The sequence below is a fragment of the Bidens hawaiensis genome, unplaced genomic scaffold (assembly GCF_021521415.1).
Source record: "Bidens hawaiensis isolate Kalapana, Puna unplaced genomic scaffold, B.hawaiensis_p1.1 tig00029667_1, whole genome shotgun sequence".
NCBI classification, from domain to species: domain Eukaryota; kingdom Viridiplantae; phylum Streptophyta; class Magnoliopsida; order Asterales; family Asteraceae; genus Bidens; species Bidens hawaiensis.
Window position 1 is genome coordinate 4,502 of NW_027494927.1, and position 25,436 is coordinate 29,937.

Sequence of the window (25,436 nt, forward strand, 5' to 3'; positions counted from 1 at the left end):
TATTCCTATTAAATGGTTAGAACCCACACCTGAAAAATTAGATGAAGGGTAGTGCTGTACTTGGTTAAATTTGAGATGGCTGATGATGTCAGTTATGTAGAAATGGAAACCAGAAATTGGGCCCTGTTAATGTGATTAAAAACAATGTACCAAAATAGTTTGGGAGGTAATGAACTTTAATGGGAGACCACAAAAATGAGTTGTCAGTGGAGTGATGAAACTGAATTTACTTTTGGCTGTGTGCTCATAGAAATAATTGAGGTGAGCCTTATCTGCTACATAAACTTTAGTAAGCTTTTAAACTATCACCATTTACCAATAAGGCAGTCGGCATTTTTGAATAATGAGTGTTTTTCTGAGGTGTCATCGGACTAGACGTGTCTTTTAACGATGAATATTTTTCTAATGTGCTAGCTGACTATACGTGGTTTTTTTTTTTTAATTTTATTTTTAGGTAATTTATTTCATTTAATGCATCTACTGAGATACCCAGAGCAATAGTTGTTGAGAATCTGAGTCTTCATTCATGGATTAGGTTGATGTATTAGGTATGTGGTCACTTGTGTATCTGGTGAATTTTTGTTTATGTGGGGTACTGTTTCACTGCACAAGTACAAGTTACTATAGAATATTATTTGGTCATTGAGTTTTGTGGTCCGAATAAGAAATGGGAAGAAGACAAAAAAGTTTTACCTAGAGTATTAGGATGAGATTATTATCATGAAGTACAGTTTTCTGAGCATTACTAAAGTAGTATGGTGGGCAAGTTTTGGTATGGTAATGGTTATTCATACACCCTTTTTGGTCATTCATACACCCTCTTAACACACACCCTATTTATATATACACCCTATAAAGGGTGTATGAATAACACATCCCGGTGGTATTGAGAAAAGGTATATTAACCTGTGCAATGTAAAATGTTATTAGCATCGGCTTAGAAAGGTGTAATTAGAATTAAACTAGTCTATGTTGAAAAGAAAATATTATGTAATGTACTAATGTTATGCAACTTTCATATCTCCTAGGAGATGTTATCTTATACTAAACTTTTGTTATAGTTATTGTAATCATTTTATGATGCATTCTTATTGTGTATATATATTGATTTCATATCTTGTATACTAGAAAGTTCATTGTTTTGAGTTGATCAACCATTGACCGTTAATTCTATTCAAGCAATAAAGGCAAATCCTAAAAGGATATGAAACATGTAGAGAACAAACATTTAAGTTTTAACATTAGATATTTAGAGAAAAAATATTTTTATGATTTTTTTCTTCTTTAATTGATAGAAAGAAATAAAGCTGACAAGGAGTGGGGTGTGTAGTGGTGATTTTGACACGGGGTGACAGAAATAGCACTTTAATCAATGATGACAACAGTTTCTTAATCTTTATATCTTCCATTACAATAAAAAAGTAGATGCTCAAGCTTCTCTTTCTGCATCTCTTATGTCTTGTGATTTTGTTTCAAAAGTTTAAACATATGGATCAAAGTTTTAGATATCATAAGTAAGTTATATTCTTAAGTCATGATTTTAAAACCAGAGAGCCTATTGGACTGTGATTACATACTAGTTGGGAGTGTTGGACCAGTCCCAAAAGTTATAAGGTGTCATCATACTTTAAAAAGTTTATATTAAAAGTATATATATAAGAACACTGAAAAGAAAATATAATAAAGAAAAAAAAAGTCACAACTTAAATACAATCGGGACTTGTGGTTAAGTTGAAACTTAAAAGTTTAAACATTAATCATCCGAAGATTAACTTTGAAGTTCTAGAAGAATTATTCAAACATAAACTTTTATTTTTATGGCGCCTTGACTCTATGGTAAGCCATTAAGCCTACCGATCACCAATACCTGAGTTCGAACCATGAGATGAAATTTCAAGTACTCAACCGTCAATTAGTGGTTTGACGTCTCAGAGTTCTGAACACAAGACCACCCCAATAAGAAACCCCTAAGGGAAAACCCCCTAACCACAAGAGACCAGAGATATGATGACATTCAAACATAAATAACCCAAATGATTTACTTAAAATGGAAAAACACAAGGATTTATTTAATTGGTTTATGGTTTAGTTTTGTCCTAGTTTTCACTTGTGATATTAAGATAGGGTTTGCTTGATATCTTTAGAGGCGTAAAATAGATTCTAAACCCATGACTCTTTTTACAAAAGAATATTTCTTAAAACCTTGAGAATATGAAGACACATTTTTTTTGTATACAATTTATAAAAGCCGCAACATAACACAATTTCAACAGAAAATTCGAGAGATTGAGAGCTAGGTATGTTGTGATCAAAGCGGAGGATTTGAATGCGAATCAAACATAGTTAAACCAAAAAAAAAACTACGCTGTTTTTAACAAGCAGTCTAGCTAATTATACAAAAAGTAAAAATATTGGCTTTACAGCTTCCGGTTTTCAAAAACCATGAGGACATTTAAAAATAAGTGTAGTGTCTCATAAACTGAAACAAGAAACAAATGTTGTGACAAAGGTGGAACACAGCCCTTTTGATAAAGAAGATGCAGTGATGTAGTGTAATGTATAAGTCACAAAGCATAAAGAAGAAGAAGAAATGGGACCAATTTGGGTGATTGGAGTAACCCCAGAACAAGAAAGAAAGGTCAAAAATGTAAGTGGATTCGATTATTATTATTATTATTTACTGTCAAAAGTAAAAGAGAGAGATAGCCGTACGATGCTTCTTCTCTTCTCTGGGAACTTCCACTTTTTTTCACTGCCACCTTCTGATGAACAGATTTTTTATTTTTGGCAAATCTTTAGACCATATGCAAACCAACGGTACCTTATATTATTATTATGCCTAGGTTATTATGGATCAGATGCCAAAATCAGAATATTGTGTTACACGCTTTAAACACTAACACACATAATCTCAAAATTTTATAACCTTTTTATTTTTATTTGTATAATATATAACAAAAATAAATATATAAAAGTTTTTTTGTTTTTAATTATATTATACTAGCTTTTATTCCTGTATTACGGAGCTGTTTTATATTATTCGTTTCGAATATTTATATATATTGTTAGAATTTTAATTTTATTTTATTGTAAGGATGTTAATAATATACTTAGGATTAGATGATGAAAGGTTTTACAAATAAATGAGATGTTATAACACAGATTAAAAGCTATATGGGTTTGGTGAGACCCATGATCCGCTTTTATTAATATAAGATTTTAATATCAAATATTTGATGAGATAAAATTTTAATATAATGAGATGTTATAACCCGTTTAAGTGTAATCTGGGTTTGGTGAGACACATACCCATGGATTCGGGTCAAAGCATGAGAAACCTTCATTTACAAATAAATCAATCTGGTAGCTTAAGAGAATTTAGGGAGATTTCGTTTATATATATTTAAGGTTTTATTGTAAGATTTGAAAGGAAATTCTCAAAATGTCTATTTTGAAAAGAGAGATTTTTGTTTTATCCTCTCAAAAATATAGTTCCAGTTTTGTTTCCTCCTAACATGTTGCCAACGATGTGTCATTTAGTCGATACAACGAGTTTTTACGTTCAATAAGAAGATGACACATGTCACGAAAAGTAGGATGGCCCAAATAAAATACCACACGTCTGGACCAGAAATTTGTAAAATCTATGCATCACACGAAATTTGAAAAATCTATGTGTTGCTACCAAAAAGTTAAAAAATCTATGCATCCCTATCAAATATGGAAACAACATTTTATGCGTCCCCGACCAAATATTTGGCAAACACGTCGAGCTGACTTCTTTGATGACAGTTCTAGTTAATATGGAAACAACATTTTATGCGTCCCCGACCAAATATTTGGCAAACACGTCGAGCTGACTTCTTTGATGACAGTTCTAGTTGGACAAACTCGTTGCCCGAGACATTTTTTGGAAGTTTTGGAACTCATGAAAATTTTCTTGAATTTCTCTTTTCAAACGACATTTTAGGAATTTTCCCCAATAAAAACTGGTCAGATGTCCATACTTGATTATACAATTTTTTTTCCTGCTGAAATTAATATTTCATCTTTAATAGTACAATTATTTAAACAATCCACTTCCAATTAATTAAAAAAAGAATTTTTTTTCTTTCAAACTATAAACTTTAACAAACAACCAACACCAACCAAGAACACAACACCCATGAGCTGTCTCCACAACCTGGAGAGCAGCCTCAAAAGAAATAAATTACATGAAAATGAAGTTACACCAATTTGACCATTCTAACGAGCTATGCTTTGACATATGCTTTAACCAAAGAAAGCTATAAATTGACATATGCTTTAACCAAAGAAAACCAAAGGCTTTAATGTCTCAAATTATCTCTTCCACTTTAACCTCCTCACCTTAAAACACCTTTTCATTTCTTACTTTCCAAATTCTCCAACAAACAATAATAATTATCCCATGAAACGCCTCTTTTACAATAACTCCAAGTTTGAAAGTCTTGTGGAGCTCAAGAAGGCCTCTAACCGAAAATCCAAAAATAGAGGGAACTTTACACCAATGACTAATGGGAAACTTTACACCAACGACTAAAAAGGAATACATGATCAGATTGTATAATTGGTAAATTAGCATATTATTATCTTTTGGAGTTATTTATGAAGCAATGATTTTATTAAAGAGGCTTTTAATAGCTTTTTTTATAATGCAAAAGCATGCCGTTTAGATTTTCTTCGGCACAATTGCCTACGCCCCACTCTACAGTCTACACTAAAGCATAAAGCATTATATTTCTGAAAGACAACAAATCAAGAATGCTCTAAAAACATGATAAGGGAGAAACATAATATAATATTTATAAGTTTTAAGAGAAGCTCATATAAATTGTCTTATTTTATTTTATCATAAAATAATTAGGGTTATTGAATTTAAATAAACGTGTTAATATAATCAGTGTATAAACACCGTTCAAACCGGCTGGTTGAACCAGTTAAACCAGATTTCGCACCGTAGATCGGTATTTTAAGCCCGGTATTTTTGGCCGTTTGCTTGAACATCGTACCATCGTTTTTTTTTCTAGAATACCGGTTTTTACCGGTAAACCAGTTTTAAGTACGGGAAATTTTTTATATTTGCGGCCCATATTTTTTCAAAATTACTTTTGACCCAACACTTAACATTTAAACGTGTAAGCTTTATTACTATCTTTTAAAAATTGAGTGCTTTTGTATTATTTTTTTAATATCGATTAACTTTTGGATTATTTTTGTTATGGAATCGTTTACTTTTGGGTTATTTTTGGAGTTGAAGTTGCATTTATAAGAAATTATAAGATAAACTATTCAACCGTTCAACCTCCCGGTATAACCCGGTTCAACCGGTTGTACAATTTTTTAGCCCAATCTGATACAACTGAAGTATCGGTTTTTAAAACATTGAATATAATGCATTGCCAAACATATTAAGAGAATTAGACTATGTGTAGTGGGGCGTGGGGCGCACCCAGGAACATTGTCCCCCGGGGCACTTTTGACGCTTTGGAGGGGGTGCATTTCCCAGAAAGCACCGGAAGAGGTAGAAGAGGTGGAAGATGAGTGGTGGTTTCTTTAATTAAAAATAATAAAAACATAATAATGAATAAAACGCCATCATAAAAGTTTCATTCACTATACATGGTCTTTAAGTTCATGTATGATGATCACACACCAATAGTTCAATACACCATAGCGTCCCCCTCCCTCTCATTCTCTCATTAGCTGGAACAAATTCAACCCACATTTGTGCATTACACACATCATGCCGAGGGGAAAAAAATCCATGGCTCTTTGAATTTCTGGGGACAACTTAAAAAATCCGATCTATACACGGGAAAAAGTACGAAAACAAACCGTAAATAGGGTTTTTTCGATACCCGATAATAAGGTATTCAAATACCCGGTTTTAGAATACTCGGTTCTATACTCGACCCAGACCCGATGCATAGGGTATGGTTTTTACAGACAACACCCAGACCCGAACCCGACCCGGGTAGTGCTAATACCCGATTTTCCAATACCCGGTCATACCCGAACCCGGTTTTATACTCGAAACCGGGTATTTGACAAACCCGATTTGTACACCTTTAAATACGGGCACTATAGTGGCGAGGGTGCCCCCCACTACATCTGGACTACCCCCTCAAAGCCTCAACCGATTGTTCATTGAGTATTTTTTTATATTATTTTTTTGAATGACCAATGAATAAACTCTGATTATCTAGGGCAATCTAATATTCCAATGGTAAAAGACAACCCAAACGCCTGTGGTCGCAGACAACACTGGGTAAGCTCAAGACCACAATCTCCTGTTCCAAGTAAAACCCAACGTCCAAAGACCCACTACATTAAAACTTGGTTAAGATCTGATTTAAACTTGAGACTTTATAGTCTTCGGTTCAAACCTTTCAATACTAGTTGATCTATAAAGCTCATTGACATGTGTTTTATTTTTTTATTTAGCCTTTTGGGCGCATGCTTAGCTTTTGTTTTATTGAAAACCACAAATAAACTTACATAAATTTATTTGAAAATATATATATTTTCCCATGGTAAAGAGATTTCTATTATTGTAATAAACATTTTAACAACTTATACATCAATAGGACGAGAGGGGAAAAAACCCTAAAGTGGAACGAAATTCTGAATCCTAGAATTTGAGTATAAGGATGGATATGAGGGAAGTTACAAATTTTTGGATGATATAGTATTAGGTAGTACGCCTTCGATACCAAAAGCTGCTTACTTGAATCGAAACTAAATGTATTATATAGTGTAATATGATTTTTAAATTTAATAAATGGTATGTTGAATTGCACAATACTTGAAAGTATTTGGAATTATAAAATCATTAGAAACGCAGTTGATTATTTAATATTTTTTTAGTTGATTTTTAAGATAGTTTTAGATCAGTTTTGGGTAATAAACACCCCAAAGCCCTCGAACGTGCATGAGATCATATACTAAGACATGGCTTTATAAATCAACACTCACAGCAAGTATAGATAATTTTCCAAATATTTATGCTATAAACAATATTAACATGCATCTAAGATTCTAACATGCAACTTAGAATACATGACACTATTTTAAATAAACGAATATGAAAAATAACACAATTTACATCATGTTTAAAGCAATAGTCAAGTCTACGAAAATGATAGCATTCAAAAACATTAAATAAACCACTTAAAAATCTCATTTTGACGTATCCCTTGATAACCCCTGCTAACAAATTTAATTTGGTATGGGATCAAACCTAAAGCTTATCACACAAGGTAAGCTTATGTTGTAAACTTTTTCAATCTTGTATCTACGTATAAACTTGACTTAAAACTGTCAATGTAACATCTTAGACAAATTTCACATCAGACATGTACAATAGAGATGTTTTGTTATAAGAAACATCCCGTCTCAAGTATCACAAACAATTTTGAACATAATGGTAGCGGATGAAAAAAGACCTCCGCTGTTAAGCATATGCTCAAATAAGAATAATAATAATAATAATAGGATGAGTGAGTCAATCAAGACCATTAAGAAAAACAAATTTGTATTGATGATAGGAGGTAGCAAATGTTAACTAAACATCAAATATGAATAGAATGTTATAATAATTGAACATAATAGGCCCAATTTTATAATGTACGCTTTTAAAAAGAAAAATTAAACTTAATACATATAGCATAGAGTTAGTTTAATATAGTGAATGTTTGTTTATTTGTGAATAACACATAGATGAAGAAGTATCACTCTCAAAGTTAAATATGGTTGTCTTAACAAAAAGTATTAAGTCTGTTAAAAGTTAAACATTGAATAAATAGAATAGAACTTTTACAACAAGATAAGTCTAGTACTAATCGTCTACAATATTGCAATAGTCATATGTGATCAAAATAGACAATATTATTTTATCTGTACGTAATGCATCATCATGGTCTAATTAAGCAAACGTTTTGAAGGTAATTCAAAGAGTTTAGATCATAAAGACATACGGAATGAAACATTATAGCAGTGGATAAAACCTCTACATCATCCCAAGGACATTATAAAGCGTTCTAAGGGAGTAATTTAAAAAAAACTGCTAATGATGATATGACGAAAATACCACTTAAATGACATCAATCATTACGCTTCATCTAAAGCAAACTTTGAAAAGTTAACTGTTGTGAAATCTAACAAGCATTTTTAAACATAAATATCATTTCTATAAGGATAAATTCCTAAATGTCTATATTACTAACTTAAGTCAAGACTTTGTCTATTTAACCAAAAACTTCTTAAAATGTCCATTGTATATGTGGTTGACTCCTCCCTTAAATCAAGTCAGACGTCGGTTTTCTCTTTTAAAATAATGGCCGACGATATAAAAGTAAGCCCAGCGATATAAAAGTATGGCCGATGGTATAAAAAGGTGGACCAATTTCAATAAAATTAATTGAATTTAATTTTTATTTTTAGTATTATACAATAAAATCTTATTAAATTTTACTTTATAGCTTTTAATACATAAGATTTTAATTCTCGAATTTACTGTTGTGAACCACTTACTTTTAATTATGTGTGGGCGTAAAATTTAATCAAAATCGAGCCGTGTCAAATTTAAATCGAACGCTTAGACATAATATTGATCCGATTCGACTTTGAGTAAAGTTTATGTCGTCCGGTGGTGATGACCGGGTGGTAGCATGCCTCGACGTCTGTTCTTTTATCATCTCTTTTTTTACTATTCTCTTTCATCTGTTATCAACTCCGGCGTCGACGATATTTTATATATATGGTCAGACGATCTCCTTCTTCCTCCTTTTGTTGACAAACGGCACCTCTCTCTGGTAATTGTTTGAAACTCTAGAAAAAAAAGATTATATTGTCTAGGGGAAACATTATTTTTTATATGTCTTCAAGTACATGCTGTTTGAGTGTTTCATCTTTTAATATTAGTTTTTTTTATCTTAATTTCTTATGTGTTATGTTTTAAGTGGTTAAGAAAAAAGTAGTCTGACAACACAAATAAGTTTAGTATCCGAACTTATTTACAATGAACATTTAGAGAATTATAAAAACTTATGGACAAAACTTTGAACTTGAAGATGAAAATAAACATATTGGTAATTTTTCCTTTATAGAAAGAGGTACTGAAATACAAGAAGTAGAAAGATTCGGATAAGCAAATTATAACCATATTCAAAACCGTTTTGTATACGTATGTGACCATATATATTTTTTTATTTTATAGGTTTCTGTATAATGTTTGTCAGGACAAGTGCTGCCATAAAGGCAGCATAGTAAGCAACAGAAGTGTTACAGATCTCTCTCTCTCACTCTGCCATATATACACAGTTACTGCTGCTGCTTCTGCATAAAATATCAATCTGAAACATTAACCATTAGTTTACTTTCATTTCACTTACTATATTATTCATTCATCCATTTCTCCATTTCACATCTAAAAAATGGAAATCATGAGTTCTTCTTCTCGGTTTCCATTCACATCAAGCCAATGGCAAGAGTTGGAACACCAAGCACTTGTCTACAAATACATGATCTCAGGCATGCCCATACCCCCTGATCTCCTCTTCTCCATTCAAAGAAGCTTGGATTCTTCCACTAGACTCATCATGCATCACCACTCTCCCAGTCTCCCAAGTATCTTCTTCTTCTTCTATTATTATTATTATTATTATTCAATCTTAAAAGGGTGTTTTTAACTGTTTATTCTTATGTTAAGGGGGTGTTTGGCCTAGCTTTTTTAGCAAAGCTTATAGTTTTTTTAGTATTTTTTTTAAAATAAGCTTCATTTGGTGTTTGGTTTAGCTTTTTTAGCTTAGGCTTATAAGCTTATATAAGCTAATTTGTAGAAGCTTATTTGAAGATGGTTTTTTAGCTTATTTTATTTGTTTAAAGGAGTAAATTACTAATTTGCCCTCAAATGGTGATGGATTAATAATATTGAAGTATCTTATTACTATAACAAATTAAAAATGATGGATTTAACAACTTATTAAGATGTATAATCAACTTGTAGAATATAAGCTAATCCAAAAGCTTATCAAATGATATAAAATAAGCTAAACACCCCCTAAATCTACACTCACCAAGTCTTTTAAGCTAAAATTCAAATCATTTTAAAGAAAGATGAAAAGGGTGTTTTTTTTTTATAACTTTTAATAGTTACATGAAATTTGCAGTTGGAAGAGAGTATTTCCAGATGGGATTTGGTAGAAAGATTGATCCAGAACCAGGAAGGTGCAGAAGAACAGATGGTAAAAAATGGAGGTGTTCTAAAGGAGTCTACCCTGATTCAAAATACTGTGAAAGGCACATGCACAGAGGCAGAAATCGTTCAAGAAAGCCTGTGGAACCTACAACTTCTTCAACACCATTAACATCAATCTCTGCTAAATCTTCTTCAACTTATCATCCTTCACCCTTTGCTTATCCACAACTATCTAGATCTCCTGGTATTAATAATGTTTTGTCTTCTCAAGATCGGTTTTTGTTGGAATCTAGCCCCTACTCTCATTCAGAAAAAGATCACAGGTTTGTTCGTGTTGATATTAATATATTTTAGCATTAAGCTTTTGTCATGATTGTACACATGCAGATGCAGACACCACATGCTATTGTCCAGTGTCGTATAAATGATTCTTTCTCTGAGCATACATATTGATATCAACTTAGACTGTAGAATATTTAAAAAACCTGTAACATATTGTGTGGTGTTATTAACTATTTATAGTAGGATAGATAAGAATAATTACAAAAAGAAATATTTATAATATAATCAGGGATATCTTTTAACCGTGACAATTATTTGAATAAACCTTAACTAAGTTATGTAGTTTAATACTGACAACTTGTACTTTTTCATGCTAATTACTAGTTACTTAATATTTCAAGATGTAAACATTAACCTTGACTCTTGTCATTATTTATTAGGATGGTTTTGCACCATTTTTCAGTGAGAATATCATGAAAGTAGTATTTATTAGGATGGTTACACAACACCATTTTTCTGTATCTATTCTTAACTCATGTATCATATTTTCACACGAGTTGACCCTCGCAGTGGATATTTAAGACGGGGAGGGTTCAACGCAGAAGACGTTTTGCTGTGAGAGCACCTAAATCATTTTTTTTCAGTTTTGTAAGATTTAAATACAAGAAAATGGTTGAAATGGGATATTTATTGATCTCTTCTAACATTCTAAAAAATATATAAACAAAATTTGTTTATATACAGAACCTGCACATGTGTAAATCATGTGTGGGTACACCAAAATCATGTATAGTTCTAATTTCCAACACATAACCTACACATGTGTATGTAAACATTTGAAAATGAAATAAATATATGAACAAATTAATTTAATGGTTTTTTTAGGTACACATTTGTATGTAAAAAGTAAAAGTTTTATAAAATATGAACCATTGATAGTAAACGTTAAACGATTTAGTTTTGTTTTTTTTGTTCTCGCAATAGTTTAGTCTTGCAAAATTCAAAGAATAATATAAAACTCAGTGCTTCATATTTTAAAGTTGATTTTGCCTAAATTTTGGTAGCTATGTGATGAAAGAGGATGTAGATGAGCATCATCCATATTTGTCAGAAAGTGGCACCATGAGTGATTCTTGGCACTTGGAACCACTGGCTATGAAAAGCTCACCACTGGCCCAGTCACAGTCCAAACAGCTGTCTAATTTCTCAGATTATCAAAATGAAAGTTACTCATATCAGAACACCTCAGCACTAAAACAGGATCATGGAGGCTGTTATGACCAATTAGCTCTCAAAGTTGAAATGAAAGATGAACCCCAAAAGGTAATGCATCATTTCTTTGATGAAGCACCACATGATGGTGGAGATCATAACAAAGATAAAGACTCCTCCACGACGCAACTATCAATCTCCATCCCCGACTGTGCTCATGACTTCTTCCTTGCTCATAACGGTAATTTCACTATTTTGGTTTGGTTTTATATTGAAGAAATAGTTTTTCTTAGTTACTTGTATTTATTCTTGTTGTTGCAGATAAATGAGGTGTTTGGTTTGGCTTTAGGTAGTGACGATTGTGTGACCGTGGGAGGGGTTGGTATGTTTTTACGGACTTAGGTTTATATGTGTTTATTCTGTAACGGTATGTTTTCACGAGGTTTCTCATATCTTTGTCTTGGAACTTATGCTGATTAAATGGCTTCAGATGTTACTTTTCAGTCCGTTTTGTTTTCATAATGCAATCGTATAAATCTTTGAACACAATTAGATCTTAGTGAGGGTAACAACATACATCGTGTTATTGAGCCTTGGACGGGCCACGGTGTAATATTATCATTAGAAAGTAAAGCTAAAATGAGGTACAACTAAAATGCTTGGATGAGCATGGTTCGGTGCGATTATGAGTTGGTACCAACCTATAATTGACGTTTTGGTATTTAGAGTTGTAAATGGTTGGTTAATTTGTTTATTGAAAAACTTGGTTTGGTTTATTCGGTTGACTGTAACTTTGGATGTAGACGGATTTAAGCTCCTTCTAACTAGTAAATCTAGTTATCTCTTGGATCAGATAAAGTGTGAGCAATTCTTTTAATTTATAAACGGGAATAAAGCGACAACTTATATGTTTTCTTAAAAAATTATTACAAGTTTTTAACATATTATTTACATAAAAAGTTAGTTTCAATGTCAGATCGATTCAGATAATTCCGTTATTTATACAAAAAACTAACCACACATAAAGTCTGTTATAAAAAAAATCCTGACTGTACATGTGTTTTAAATAATCTAAGTGAACACTTTACTTCAAAAACACATTGTTTTTATTCAGGGGTGTGCAAATTAACCGTCATTACCGCAAACTGAACCATAAACGACATAATCGAACCGATTTTAACCAATGGGTCGGCGCAATGAATTTTTGAAAACGTCAAATGTGGGTCGGTTTTGGTTAATGTTAATTCCAAACCCGCCATAACCGAACTGCCCAATTTATGTAACTTTTACACTTATTGCCAATAGTCCGTTACAGAAAAAAGTTCTCCACACCTACTAGGATTTAGGCCAATAATAATAAATAATAATAATAATATTGGTGATATTGGTTACCATATTCATTCTTAAGTTCCATAATTGTCGATCTAAATTTCCATTTTAATTATTTAATATGTCAATTAGATATGTATATTTCATAAATTGCAGTAAAAAAGGAAAATATATTTGAATTCCACAATACAATTAGCGGCTATTCGGTGTTCACAATCATATTGAAGGATTGTTTATTTTAATCACGGCTAACTGACCCATAACCGACTCGTTATAACCGTTAAAACTGATTAACCGAAACCGCCATGACGGATCGGTTATGGTTATTGTTATCTATTACTCACTATGTCGGTTATGGTGATGGGTTTGGCCAAAAACCGCCCTAAACCAACCCATGCACACCCCTAGTTCTATATATATTAGCTAAATACATAAAACAGTCATTGGTGGTATTATTTATACACCTCGTGCTTGGGCTCGTATATAACTTGGGTGGGCCTATAAATCAAAAGCCCATTAGAGGCAATTCTTGAGTTGAATAAACAGTCCAAAATCTAAATCTTCTCCTAGCCCAACTCGCCGAATCATCTTTTGAGAATTCGAGGTTCCAGACTTCCATCTACCTTTACTATGATGTTTCGATTTCGAATAAGCCAAGAACACTCCTCTAGAACCTATGTTTGGTTTTGGGTAACTTAAAACAGTCTACGACGCATTGACAGAAGTCAACAATAGATTAGATCACATTCGGTGAGCAAAAACAAATTCACGAGTTTCCGGTGACAAAACTGACAATATTGGTTGGAATGAGTGTCTTATAGTATCTAAATTGGTTGTTTTTAACATGTGTTAGAATTTGAATGTGGATTGAGGTACAAATTGGAAATTACATATAATGAATTTAAAATAGTTTAATATATAGATTAAAGTTCATAAACAATATACCAACCAACTCTCTTGAACACTACATTTTCTGGTCCTCCTTCCACCATAAATAGAAATGTTTTATTCCTACATTTCTATAAAAAATGGAAATCAAAAAGACTAGCTATCTCTTTGAACTTAATAGTCACTTGTAACACCAGCAACAACATTCAACACTTTGTTGAAGCCAACTTCATAAATAATATTTTGTTGCTCACAAGAATTGCTTATGAATCCTCGGTCGGTTTTCTTCCCACCATAGTCTCGCATGCACCTTTCCGAATTTCTCTTTGCTGCAGGCCAATTAAAACATCAGCTAGCCACTACATTATAAACATGTAACGAATACTTTTATTATTGAATTATAATGATTTATGCTAACCTGAATCTAACACGTTTAAGTTCCCTTGACCCGCCCGGAAGTGCTTTGGTAGTAATGTAGACTCCTGGCTCAACTTGTTCCACCCACTCATTCTCCACATCACTTACATAGCTCATTGATAGCTCTCCTGACTGCTCAGCCTCGCGTGATGAGCTAGTCCATCTAGAAGCATCCATGGATGATGTTTCTGTCTTTGCTCCATTAATACTTGACACTTTTGAAGTAACAGTGATACCTGATATGTCTTGGTTGGACCGAACCACTGTCGGGTGGGTTAAGGTTCCAGGTAGCCTTTCTTGACTCAAGGCTGGTGTTATTGGACTGTCCTCAATACATTCAAATTTAGAATTACTCTGTTACACAATTACCTTAATTAACCTCAAATGAATGTAACTAAATAACTAATAATAAGATTTCCGTTAAAACACTTAATAATATTTTCCCACCTCATCTTCGGATCTTGGAGGCGTTGGAACGGGAAATGCATGTCGGTTTAATCTTTGGACATTGTAAAGTTCCGTCAGTTTGTCGTAGTTCTCTTGCCACCATTTTTGAGCTTGCCACTTATTAAACGTCTCTCGGCTAACGAAAAACAAAAATAATAAGTCTAGCTATTTTCTGGGATAACAAAAATAATGGTTTTTAATTTTGAGTAAAATATGGGTAAAAGTGAGTTGTAAAGTTGTGTGTGTGTTGGTACAAAAGGACTAAGTGGTCTGCATGACTACACTACCATAAAGGGTACCTTCAAGAGTAAGGCTAAATTAGGCCACAGGTTATCTTTATGCATAATAGGGTTGTTGTTAAGGCCATATTTTATGTGGAATTGTGGATCATGTATTCCACTTAAATAGAATAATAAGATCCTAACCACTAGTGTTTATCTAGAGGGACATTGCTTCTTTTTCTTTTTGCAGTGCAGAATTGAATATGTATTGATTTGATCTAGGAGATCTGATGTCTTTACTCTTCACACACACACAGGGGAAGGTTTTACACATAAGACAGTTTTTGCGAGAAAAGAAAGAACAAAATAAATTGTTCATTTTTTCAATTTTAAAAATACAAGAAAATGATTAAAATGCAATGTTTATTCATATTTTTCAACATTCTAATAAAGTACAAAAACAAAATTTGTTTATATATAGAACCTACATGTGTAGGTAGATTTTCTAACACATACCTGCTCATGTGTAGGTAAATATTAAAAAATGAACAAAAACAATGAACATATTAGTTCCATAGTTTTTTTTTAATGTATATAACATAGACATTGTATGTAAGAAGTAAATTTAAAAAATAAAAATAAAATGAATCATTGATAAAAAAGAAATATATAAGGATATGATATAGGCTTGTTGTTTTTGTTCTCATATAATAGTTTAAAACAGCAACAAAAAAGAGCAAGATTAGTGAGAAAATGATACCAGTAAAGTAATGCAAATCAATTGAGTGTGTTAAAAAAAGCAAGAAATAATCCATCATCTAATGATGAAAAAGGAAATTGTTGGTCAAAGTTTTACCCATGACCCAAGTGAATTCTAAGACAAAAGCACAAGTGAATATGTAGTTTTTAAACCATCAATCATGCCCATTTAAAAAAGTTCATGTCCACCCTTAACACGGTCACATTGTAAACTCCAGTTTACAGTGTAAAGCTAAACTGTAATTTATCTTTGTATGAATGTATAACAAACTCCTTTAGAAACTGTATTTTACATAATTTGTAAAATACAATTTGATAACTTATTTACAAATTTATTTTCAGAATCGTTATAAGAGAGTCTCATATTATTATGTATATTTATATATTTTAAAGTTACATAACTATTTATATATTTTAAACTAACATAACTTTTTAAAAATATATATCTTAATTCAAAGTTTATATTTAAATTCAGTCTTTAAGTTTTCATTTTTAATAAAAATTATTATTTTGATTATTATAATTCGGTGTACTCTATATAATTAATTTGTTATTAAATGAAATAAATTAATCTTTTATTTTTGTTCGAAATGGTTTAATGAAAGAATAAATGTTAATATTGATAATATCAAATACAAAGTAGTCATTAGAAACTAGTCGTTATACAATTATAATACTTTAATTGTTAAACATAATAATAAATACTAAGTTATGCTAGTTTTAAAACATATGAATATATAAATATGTTAATAAATTGCAGTTACTATATGAGTAAACCACCGCTTACAAAGAAATATTTTGTTAACTGCAATCTGCCATTTTATTGTAAACCGTAGCTTACAGTTTCACATGATGTTAAATGACTAGTTGTGTGTGTATGAACCTAGACCCCTTTAATAATAATCAACCCTGGCCGTGCAAGCTTTGACATCCAAGTTACATAATGTAAAGTGATCTCTTGATAGATTATTTCATATTTGTGTACGTTCCCGGCAAAAGTTATGAAACCATGTGTATGGTTAAGTAGGACCATGTTTGGTTTGATGTTGTGCCCCAGCGCATTGACATTTGACATATGAGAATGGTACTATGTTATTATACGTTAAACTTAAAATTAGATCACTATTTCTGGTTTAAAAGTGGCAAAGCATGTTGTTCATTCTTGTCAACCTGTCCATCACTAAAAAACAAACTAGATACACGTAGGTTGGACAAAGTAATAAAAAAGCTTGAGAACAGACCATTTCTCCGACAAGGTAACCGCATTTTGGAGAAAAAGCATACCTAAAGAAAACACAAAATTTTAACAGGCCTCCTAAAGAACTGCTAATAGGGGGATCCCTCATCATGATGCTTGCAGTAAGATCGGGACAATTTTTAAGGATATTTTCCATACATAAGAGGCACGGCATGTTTGTATGAAGATGCATGCTTCATTAAACAAGAATTCATAATTTAATAAATACTCTAATATATTTTATGTCTTTGATATGGTTTTTAGTTCGAGTGTATCTACAAGAAGCCTCTCTATTTTCTGTGATAGAGATATAGTTTATCTACGTCTTACGATATCTATACTTTACCAATATCATGCTATATTTGGTAGGATTTTATTGTGTGTTATTACTATTGTTGTTAGTAATATTATATAAAATAAAATATTATAATCAATGCATACTGGTAAATTAAATAAAGAATTTTGGTTGGTGTTGATAAAATCTATCACGCTAACGGGTATCAATTCGTAATATATTGTGTAATGCCAACTTGAGCTTAGAAGTTTTCCTTTGTGTAGACGAAAAAAAAAATTAAATGAGTTTCACGATTTAATATAAAATCAACTTTACGTAGAAAACAACAAGACGTGCATAATTCACTTGTACATGTTTTATGTAAGATAATAAGTAGAGACTAATACACAAATGCTTTTGTGTGTTACATTCAAAGCAATATATACATATGTTTTTACACTTCTCATGATTATTGTAGTTTTCTATTTAAAAGTAATACAAGTAACGATTCTGATGACTCTGTCACCTGCCAGAGAAACATTCACTTGTACATGTAGAATAACAACCAAAAGAAAATAAACAAAATAGCAATTGACATGAGAAATTTGGAATTCAAGGCTCTTAAATCACAAGCCTTTTCATAACAGAAAGTAACAAACCATGGTAGTGCCAACGAACGCCATCTCCTTTAAAGACCGATAGCGACAAGCTAAATAGTTTATAGTTGAAGGAGTTAAAAACTATATGCTAGTTTATACATATGAGTGTGTGTATATATAAAACTTATTGTTGTTTAATTTAATACAAATTTTTCAATAAAAGTTTCGTAATATATTTCATCTAACAAATCTTTTCCGGTTAACAAGTTGGTCAATCCATTTAATTTTACTTATATGGCATTGTATATTTATATTTTTTTTCTATGTTTGTTAATAAAGATCCGCCTATGTCTCAAAAGGAAGTAACACTGGAAAACACCGTTGTGACTGAAGGGGAGATTGTTGTATGTAACTGATGATTCTGTTTAACTCTTTAACTCTGGTTTAACATGGATTGTTTTCTGGGATTGTTTTTACGTATTATTACTTACAAATTTTAAGAAGTGAAAAACATGAATGGTTACTAAGGTTGTTCAAAAGCTCAAATGAGAGCACAATATATTTATTTCACTTCCAGCTCTCTTCTCTTCAAAATAAAACTTGAGAACACAAGGTTTGATAATTCAACTATCATTAATATATTGATGTTGAACTTAAGATATAATGTATTCTAATATGGATACTATATATAACCAACTAAATACAAATTTATTTGGGTAGGAACTGAAATAGTCTTGATAGGGAAGACTAAATGAAGCTTACAATATCTACCTTCATATATATTTTAAGAATGTTTAATTTAGCATAAAGCAACATAACAACCTCACAAGCAACATCCATAAAATAAATATATTAGAGGGACCTCATGAAGAAAACTATAATTAATCGATTCATAAAATCATAACTGATTGACACGTAAATTGTTGTTTTAAATCTGAAAACCTCATGAGAAGTAAGCGGTGTGCTTCTTTTTATAGTATGCTTGATATTTGTGGCTTGTGAGTAATCCCTCTCTTTTTTTATCTTCATATATAGCATTTGAAAAAAAAAACTATTATCATATGTCATTCTAATACTAAAATTTTACTATGTTTATTATTATAACATTAGTCATTTAAAAAAATAGTTTATATAATTTGTTAGTTTACTCTAAGGACCTTTTCTTCAGCTCGTATAGGACTTTCAAATCTTCTGCACAGGTAAGATTCTTTTATTTAGCATAAAGCAGCATATCAACCTCACAAGCAAGTGAGCAACCATAAAATAAAAATATTTATATATACAGTTAGTTAAACTAAACCGTCATATAATAATTATATGGGACCCCATGACGAAACCTATAACTAATAACTAAAAAAAAACATATATAAAAAAAATTCAGAGTATGAGTATGAGAATGAGAAATTACCTGAACCGGATTCGTTTAAGATGGTTACCGCCACGTGGCAAAGACACAAAAGTAATAAGCACGCCCGGTTCCACCTGAGCAACCCACTCTTTCGGTTCCTTCTCCTCCTCCACCACCACCGGCCACTGCTGGACACCGACACGTCACCTCTTCCACCACACCGACATTCCTTTCAACCTCGCCTCCATCTCCTTCCCCCACACCCTACCACTACCTGACCTCGATCCTTTACTCCCGTTCCGCCGGTACGACCACCTGCTGCTGCGGAGACACCGATCGTGAACACGGATTGCAATTCACCGCCATGTCCTTGATCTGTAACGGATTTTGTTAGCATCTAACCGATTCGTAACTAATTGATAACTGATTGACACGTCACACGTAAAATGTTGTTAGAATTTAGAAATTTTAAAACCTAGCTCGTTACGTACCTGAGAAGTAAGCGTTTTGACGGAGTGCTTATTATTGCCGGTTGATTCGAACGAGTGATGCATGGAAGCATTTTTGATCGATTGATGAGCGAATTCGGTTATTGATGAAGATGAATGTGAAGATGAAGATGATGATGAAGGAAAATGATAATCATGTGTTTTGTTGATGGACTTTTATTAACGCCTCTTAATTTTAGAGATTCCTTGTCTATTTAAGTTTGATTTGGTGATTAAAGGATATTTAATACAAAATATATTATGCCTATTATTATATATTTGTGTTGTTACTTAATTGGGTTTTGTAATTAACTTCAACCTTCTATGAATACAACTAATATCCAACTCAAGCTAGTTTCTATCTTTTTAAGATAATTAAGAGGGTTAATGACTTATATAGGAATTTGTTTTTATTAACTTCATTAAATACACACCCAGTGTTATATTTACGTTGTATAAATTCAAACGATTTGAGTACTGATAACATTTCGATATTTACATGGTATTATGTATCGCTTTGGACAAAGGTTGTTGACTGTTTGTTTTTCAGTTGTTCATTCCCGTTTCATATTTGGAGTTGGTTGTGCTTGTGATGTGGCTTAACTGGCTTGTTCGCTTCTTCATCAGATATGGTGGATTTTATCAGTAATTCAGTATTCTCAATTGTCAATTACGGACGAAGACATGTAACAAGTTATACGTGACACTAATTTAAAGGGTTTGACAGATTTGGAATTGCTGATGAAATCACGCTTATTTCGTTAATCAGATTCGTTATTGAGATAGATTATGTAACAATTATTGAAATAAAGCAATCGTATATTTTATAGCGTTCTAACTCTACTAACACAAGGACTTACTTCGCTTAAAACACGGGAAACTTATTTTGTATGATTTTATAAATTTCAGCAATTAGATTATCACCTACTAGAGTGTCAGGTATATAATACCCGACCTTTTATACTTGTAACCATCGGAATCAAATTCATACATGACACTCCAGGTATTTGTTTAAGTAAAGACACAGTGGACGTTGGATGTAGGCGGTATCAATCGATACCAACAGCTACACCACTCCACTAATGTCAGAAAATTTCATCTTTAGCAAGTTAGTAAACCTGAGCTCCCGAAGGCAATTTCACACCCATTTGTATTATTACTATTATTTTTATTATTATAATAGTCATTATAGTATTGTTATTGTAAAATAATTTATTATATTGCTATACTATTACTATTATATATTATTATTATTATTATTATTATTATTATTATTATTATTTGATGTTACTTTGTATAGTTTAATTTGATTTTACTTTGATAAAGTTGTGCTTGTCAATTTAAAAAATAATAATACCCCGTTTTGTTTATCTAATATTTTTTTTTGTCAATATTGCGTTATAAATCTTAATGATAACCAAAGCGTATTTAAAATAAAGTATTTTTTTTAAACATAAGCGACTTTTGTTCGAATTTAATTAGTGAAATGTTAGTTTAATTTGCATTTATGTTAATAAAACATCATATTGTTTTTAAAAAGGATTTTAATTTAATTATTATTACTTATTTGAGCTAATTACCCCCACACCCTTTGGTGTAGTGACAAAGGTGGTTGGACTTGAGTTAAAATGTGAAAATGGAGGTGTAAGAGGTTAGAATCTCCTTTGAGGTATGTAATACTTGGCTGTTAAAAATGTATTTGAATCAATTAATTAATTTTTTTTTTTTTTTTGTGAGAGACCAACTAAGATATGTAATATATACCAGGTCGAGAAAACGACCAACAATATTAATTAATTAGAAAACGTTTTAGGGATGAAAAAAGATGCATGCCAGCATTATAAAAAAAAAAGAAAGAAAGATGAGGAAGAAGAAAAAAACTGGTTAGGAATGAAACGTGAAAATTGATGTAGAACTGTCTTAAATGATTGTCTTAATTCGAACACATGATCAACAAATTTCCTGTCTTCATTCATCAAATACTATAATTGATCTTTAAATCTTTTAAATGACTATTAAACATTTAAACTTCAATACATACATAAACCCAACATACCTTATTAATATTGCTATATTTATTAAAGTATCATTAATAATCATATAAAAATTCACTTTAAAACAAAGCCTAAAAATTAGAAGTTCATAACATATTCTTAATCAAATAGTTTTTTACGTATAATAAAAGTTGCAATTTGATGAAATATAACTATTTGTATTCAAATTTATGTGTAGAACCTTAAAACATAATAGACTTTAATATCTTCAAAATAACATTTCTAAAACTCATGGTTTAATATTTATATATTGGGTTTAATATTTAATATTTATATTTCTAAAATATGATTACTTAAATTCCTTTTTCTTCTAAATTAAATTGACATGCCATGACTGGGATGTATACGCCTACCAATTTATCTCGTCCATCACCCATATAGGGACTAGTAGGTTATCTTCACTTTCCTATTTTAAAAATACGACTATGCAACACTTAAAAGTTGTAACTTATCTATATACATGCTTTTTGGCGAACCCAATTTTTTTTGTTGGCACATCATTCATTTACAAAAGAGTACTAATTAAACATAAGAAATACCTCACACATGATGATGTTTTGCATGGGAACTACAATTAAGTGTATCTCCTTATATATGTGGATGGGTGGACTCATGCATGGGAGATGAAATTCAACTCAGGTAAACAAAACTAAATATTTGAGCACATTTGTGCAAAGTGAACAATGTCGATTAATTGGTGTATAACTATATATGAACTGTCTTATGTTATATAAACAAACCCTTGTTAACTTGATACACAATGTTAATTAAACCATTGTCTATATAATTTATAACATATATACACTTAATGTAAATAAATATATAGTGATAATAAGTTGTACTTTTTGGGTCTCATTTCTTGGCAGAAAGCTTGAATTTAATCACGCGCTTATGTTTTATTTTTATTTTAAATAAGTATACATACATCACGTTACTTGTATCCTGTTTTTAGTAACTTGTACCAATAACGTATATTTTTAACGTTTATATAACGGGCTTAAACAATATTTAGGTTTTGTATGATATGGATAAGAATAATACGCCCCAATACAACCTTAATTAACCTTTTGTTAGTAAAATGCCAAAAATGTATATATGTGGCCGTGTGGGGGTTTTTTTTTATTTTAATCCTAATTGTTTTATAGAAATTTGTATATTATGTGTAAATTTATAAGTTTAAAGTAACCGACCAACCAAGACCAGATAGAGAATGGTCGAACATGCACTAGTCCGATTTTTCTTATGAGTTTCTTCGTTTTTAAGTGGAGATAGGAAATTTTCATGGTTTTTGGGGTGACGAATAGAAATTGCATTATTTTTGGTGATCCCGTCATCTGAGATAGCGGAATAGAGGTGTGACTTGGCATACTGATCCTACTTGGCAAAAGTAAAGCTAAATGATGTACCCGGTTCCACCATCTCAAAAGCAATCTCAGCTAAGCTTGCCACGTGTCCATGCAAGTCCGGTTTATGCCCATGCACAGCCCCCACTAGGCTATGGGTTCAAGTCTAAATATTATTAACGAAGTGTACGGATGTAATAAAGTTGGTTATGAAATAAAACTTAACAACAAGAATACACCACGAGCCATACAATTTGAGGATTAAAATTCATGTACAAATTCTTAATATTACAGATTTTGAAATCCCTATTATCTGCATATTTGCATATTATTTTATATAATCTCCCATCGATTTCCTTTTGTTTTGTGCATCTAATCTATCACCAAATACAAAATCAGGCTGCATGCGTTACACATTTGTGAATGTGTTAGGACGGACGAGAACATGTCGATCACGGAAGAGGCAGAAGAAAATTCAGATGACGGACGTCGGTTTTCAAGGGTGAAGCGGAGGCTAAAAGATCGATCTAAGGTTTGGATTCATTTATTTTATAAAAAACATGTTGTATTGATATTGATATAACACGTTCTTTTTGCATAGAAAGTGGCTCAGACGAAAGAAAAAACAAAGGAAATATTGTCCAAACAAGCTGTATTGATCGCTAAACATGCTGAAGAACATGAAAGCTTCCTCACCAAGGTATTTAAAGACACGTTCAATACAAAACCAATTGATACTCATCATCATAAACAACTTAATCATGGTATATATGCTTTACATATAGGTGACTCATTTTTTGGGAGTCTTCGCGTACGGGGCATTTTGTTTTATCTTGGGTGCAAGTGAGTATATAAGTATCATTTCATGTTAAGAATGGTTTTTAAACGTACGGTTCGCTAACGTCTTGCCTTGTTGGTCCCAGGGCCACAAGATGTTCGATACATATATGTTCGATGGACTTATTATCGATATAAGAAGTGGCATTATTACCTTTTTGTATGTTCATCTTGTTTACAATATATAGTCACACGGACACACACATATACATAATTATAATATGTTGTATATTGCATGCAGGATTTCTGCTACTATGCCAACACCATCTTCTTGATCATGCTTTTGTTCTTTCCCAGAAATCAAAAGCTTTTCATGGTTACCTTCTCATTTGCAGAGGCAAGTAACTATACATCATACATCGTCGTCTTCGCATAACGGAAGCAGTAAACATATAATCTACTTTTGCAGGGACCGCTAGCATGTGCGTTAATTGTTTGGCGTTGTAGCTTAGTGTTCAGTTCAGTTGACAAACTTGTAAGTGTCCTTATACATCTGTTACCAGGTCAGTTGCATCCTTACTCTCCATTTCTTATGTTACATGTACATAACTGATAAATAAAGATATGAAAATAATGGTTTCTTTCAGGTGTTGTCTTCTTCACGATTTGCTGGCGGGATCCAGAAGGAGCACCAGGCTTTTCATGGCGCGACATAGAAAACCGATCGTTCCTGTGCACGTGGCTGTTCACGGTTCCTTTGATCGTGTATGTCCTTTGGCAGGTTCTTTATTTTCTCATAGTGAACGTCCTTCGTGGACAAAGACTGTTAAAGGATCCCGAAGTCATGACCTCGTACAGGTTAATACTTATACACACAACACAAATTTTAGCCTCAAATTATGTCTGATACATTAACGGTGGTTATATACAGGGGATTGTCAAAAAAGGCACAAAAGGCTAATAATGTATGGTGGCGATTAAGAGGCTGTCTTGGAGATCAAAACCGGAAGCTGATGTATATTCTGCTACAAGCAGTTTTCACAGTTGCAACGATGGCATTAACAGTCCCGATATTTATGTCCTCTGAGTTGCACCTTGTTTTCCAGATATTGAAAGTGTCTGCTGCTGTGTGGAATGGAGGACAGTTTTTGGTTGAAGTGATGCCGCGTCAAGTGGTTCTCAAGCAAAAGAAGAAACTAGAGCTGCCACCCGCAGTTATTAGTGTAGAAAGTAATCCTTGTCTTCTTAGTTGAGTGTTTTCTCTGTTTGAAGATAGAACACATAATAAAAGTTACATCATCATTCTTTAGCAAATTCTTGAAAATATGCAAGCATCATTTTATATATATATATATATATATATATATATATATATATATGTTCAAATGTATAACCATGTCAAATTACAGGCTGCAAATATGCATGAATGATTTAAATTAATGAAGATATAAGCTTATAGACTCAAATTAATACATTACTGAAGATATGAATCATGATGACATACCTGAATCCATGGTTCTCTTTCCCAGAAGTCGTCTATAT

General features: G+C 31.9%; 2 protein-coding genes and 1 pseudogene across 4 annotated transcripts; 2 read left to right on the top strand and 1 right to left on the bottom strand.

Moving 5' to 3' along the window:
- Positions 1–9,286: 9,286 nt before the first annotated feature.
- On the top strand, positions 9,287–12,251 carry LOC143579345 (growth-regulating factor 3-like). Of its 2 annotated transcripts, XM_077062683.1 has the most exons (4): positions 9,287–9,648; positions 10,191–10,542; positions 11,566–11,954; positions 12,035–12,251. In XM_077062683.1, the coding sequence occupies exons 1-4, from the start codon at positions 9,456–9,458 to the stop codon at positions 12,040–12,042; spliced, it is 942 nt and encodes a 313-aa protein (XP_076918798.1). In that variant the 5' UTR covers positions 9,287–9,455; the 3' UTR covers positions 12,043–12,251. The 2 variants fall into 2 exon arrangements, with proteins under 2 accessions (XP_076918798.1, XP_076918797.1); XM_077062682.1 differs by having other exon boundaries at positions 11,566–12,251.
- Positions 12,252–14,168: 1,917 nt separating this feature from the next.
- Positions 14,169–19,598, bottom strand: LOC143579333 (protein Brevis radix-like 4; annotated as a pseudogene). The gene is made up of 4 exons (XR_013143440.1): positions 19,293–19,598; positions 14,795–14,930; positions 14,349–14,701; positions 14,169–14,259 (listed from the first exon to the last, which is right to left on the bottom strand). The product of XR_013143440.1 is annotated as a protein Brevis radix-like 4 (transcript).
- A 3,964-nt stretch (positions 19,599–23,562) lies between these two features.
- Positions 23,563–25,220, top strand: LOC143579336 (glycerophosphocholine acyltransferase 1-like). Its single transcript, XM_077062675.1, has 8 exons — positions 23,563–23,649; positions 23,719–23,817; positions 23,903–23,960; positions 24,041–24,114; positions 24,196–24,291; positions 24,364–24,457; positions 24,542–24,752; positions 24,826–25,220. The coding sequence occupies exons 1-8, from the start codon at positions 23,563–23,565 to the stop codon at positions 25,145–25,147; spliced, it is 1,041 nt and encodes a 346-aa protein (XP_076918790.1). The 3' UTR covers positions 25,148–25,220.
- Positions 25,221–25,436: the final 216 nt, after the last annotated feature.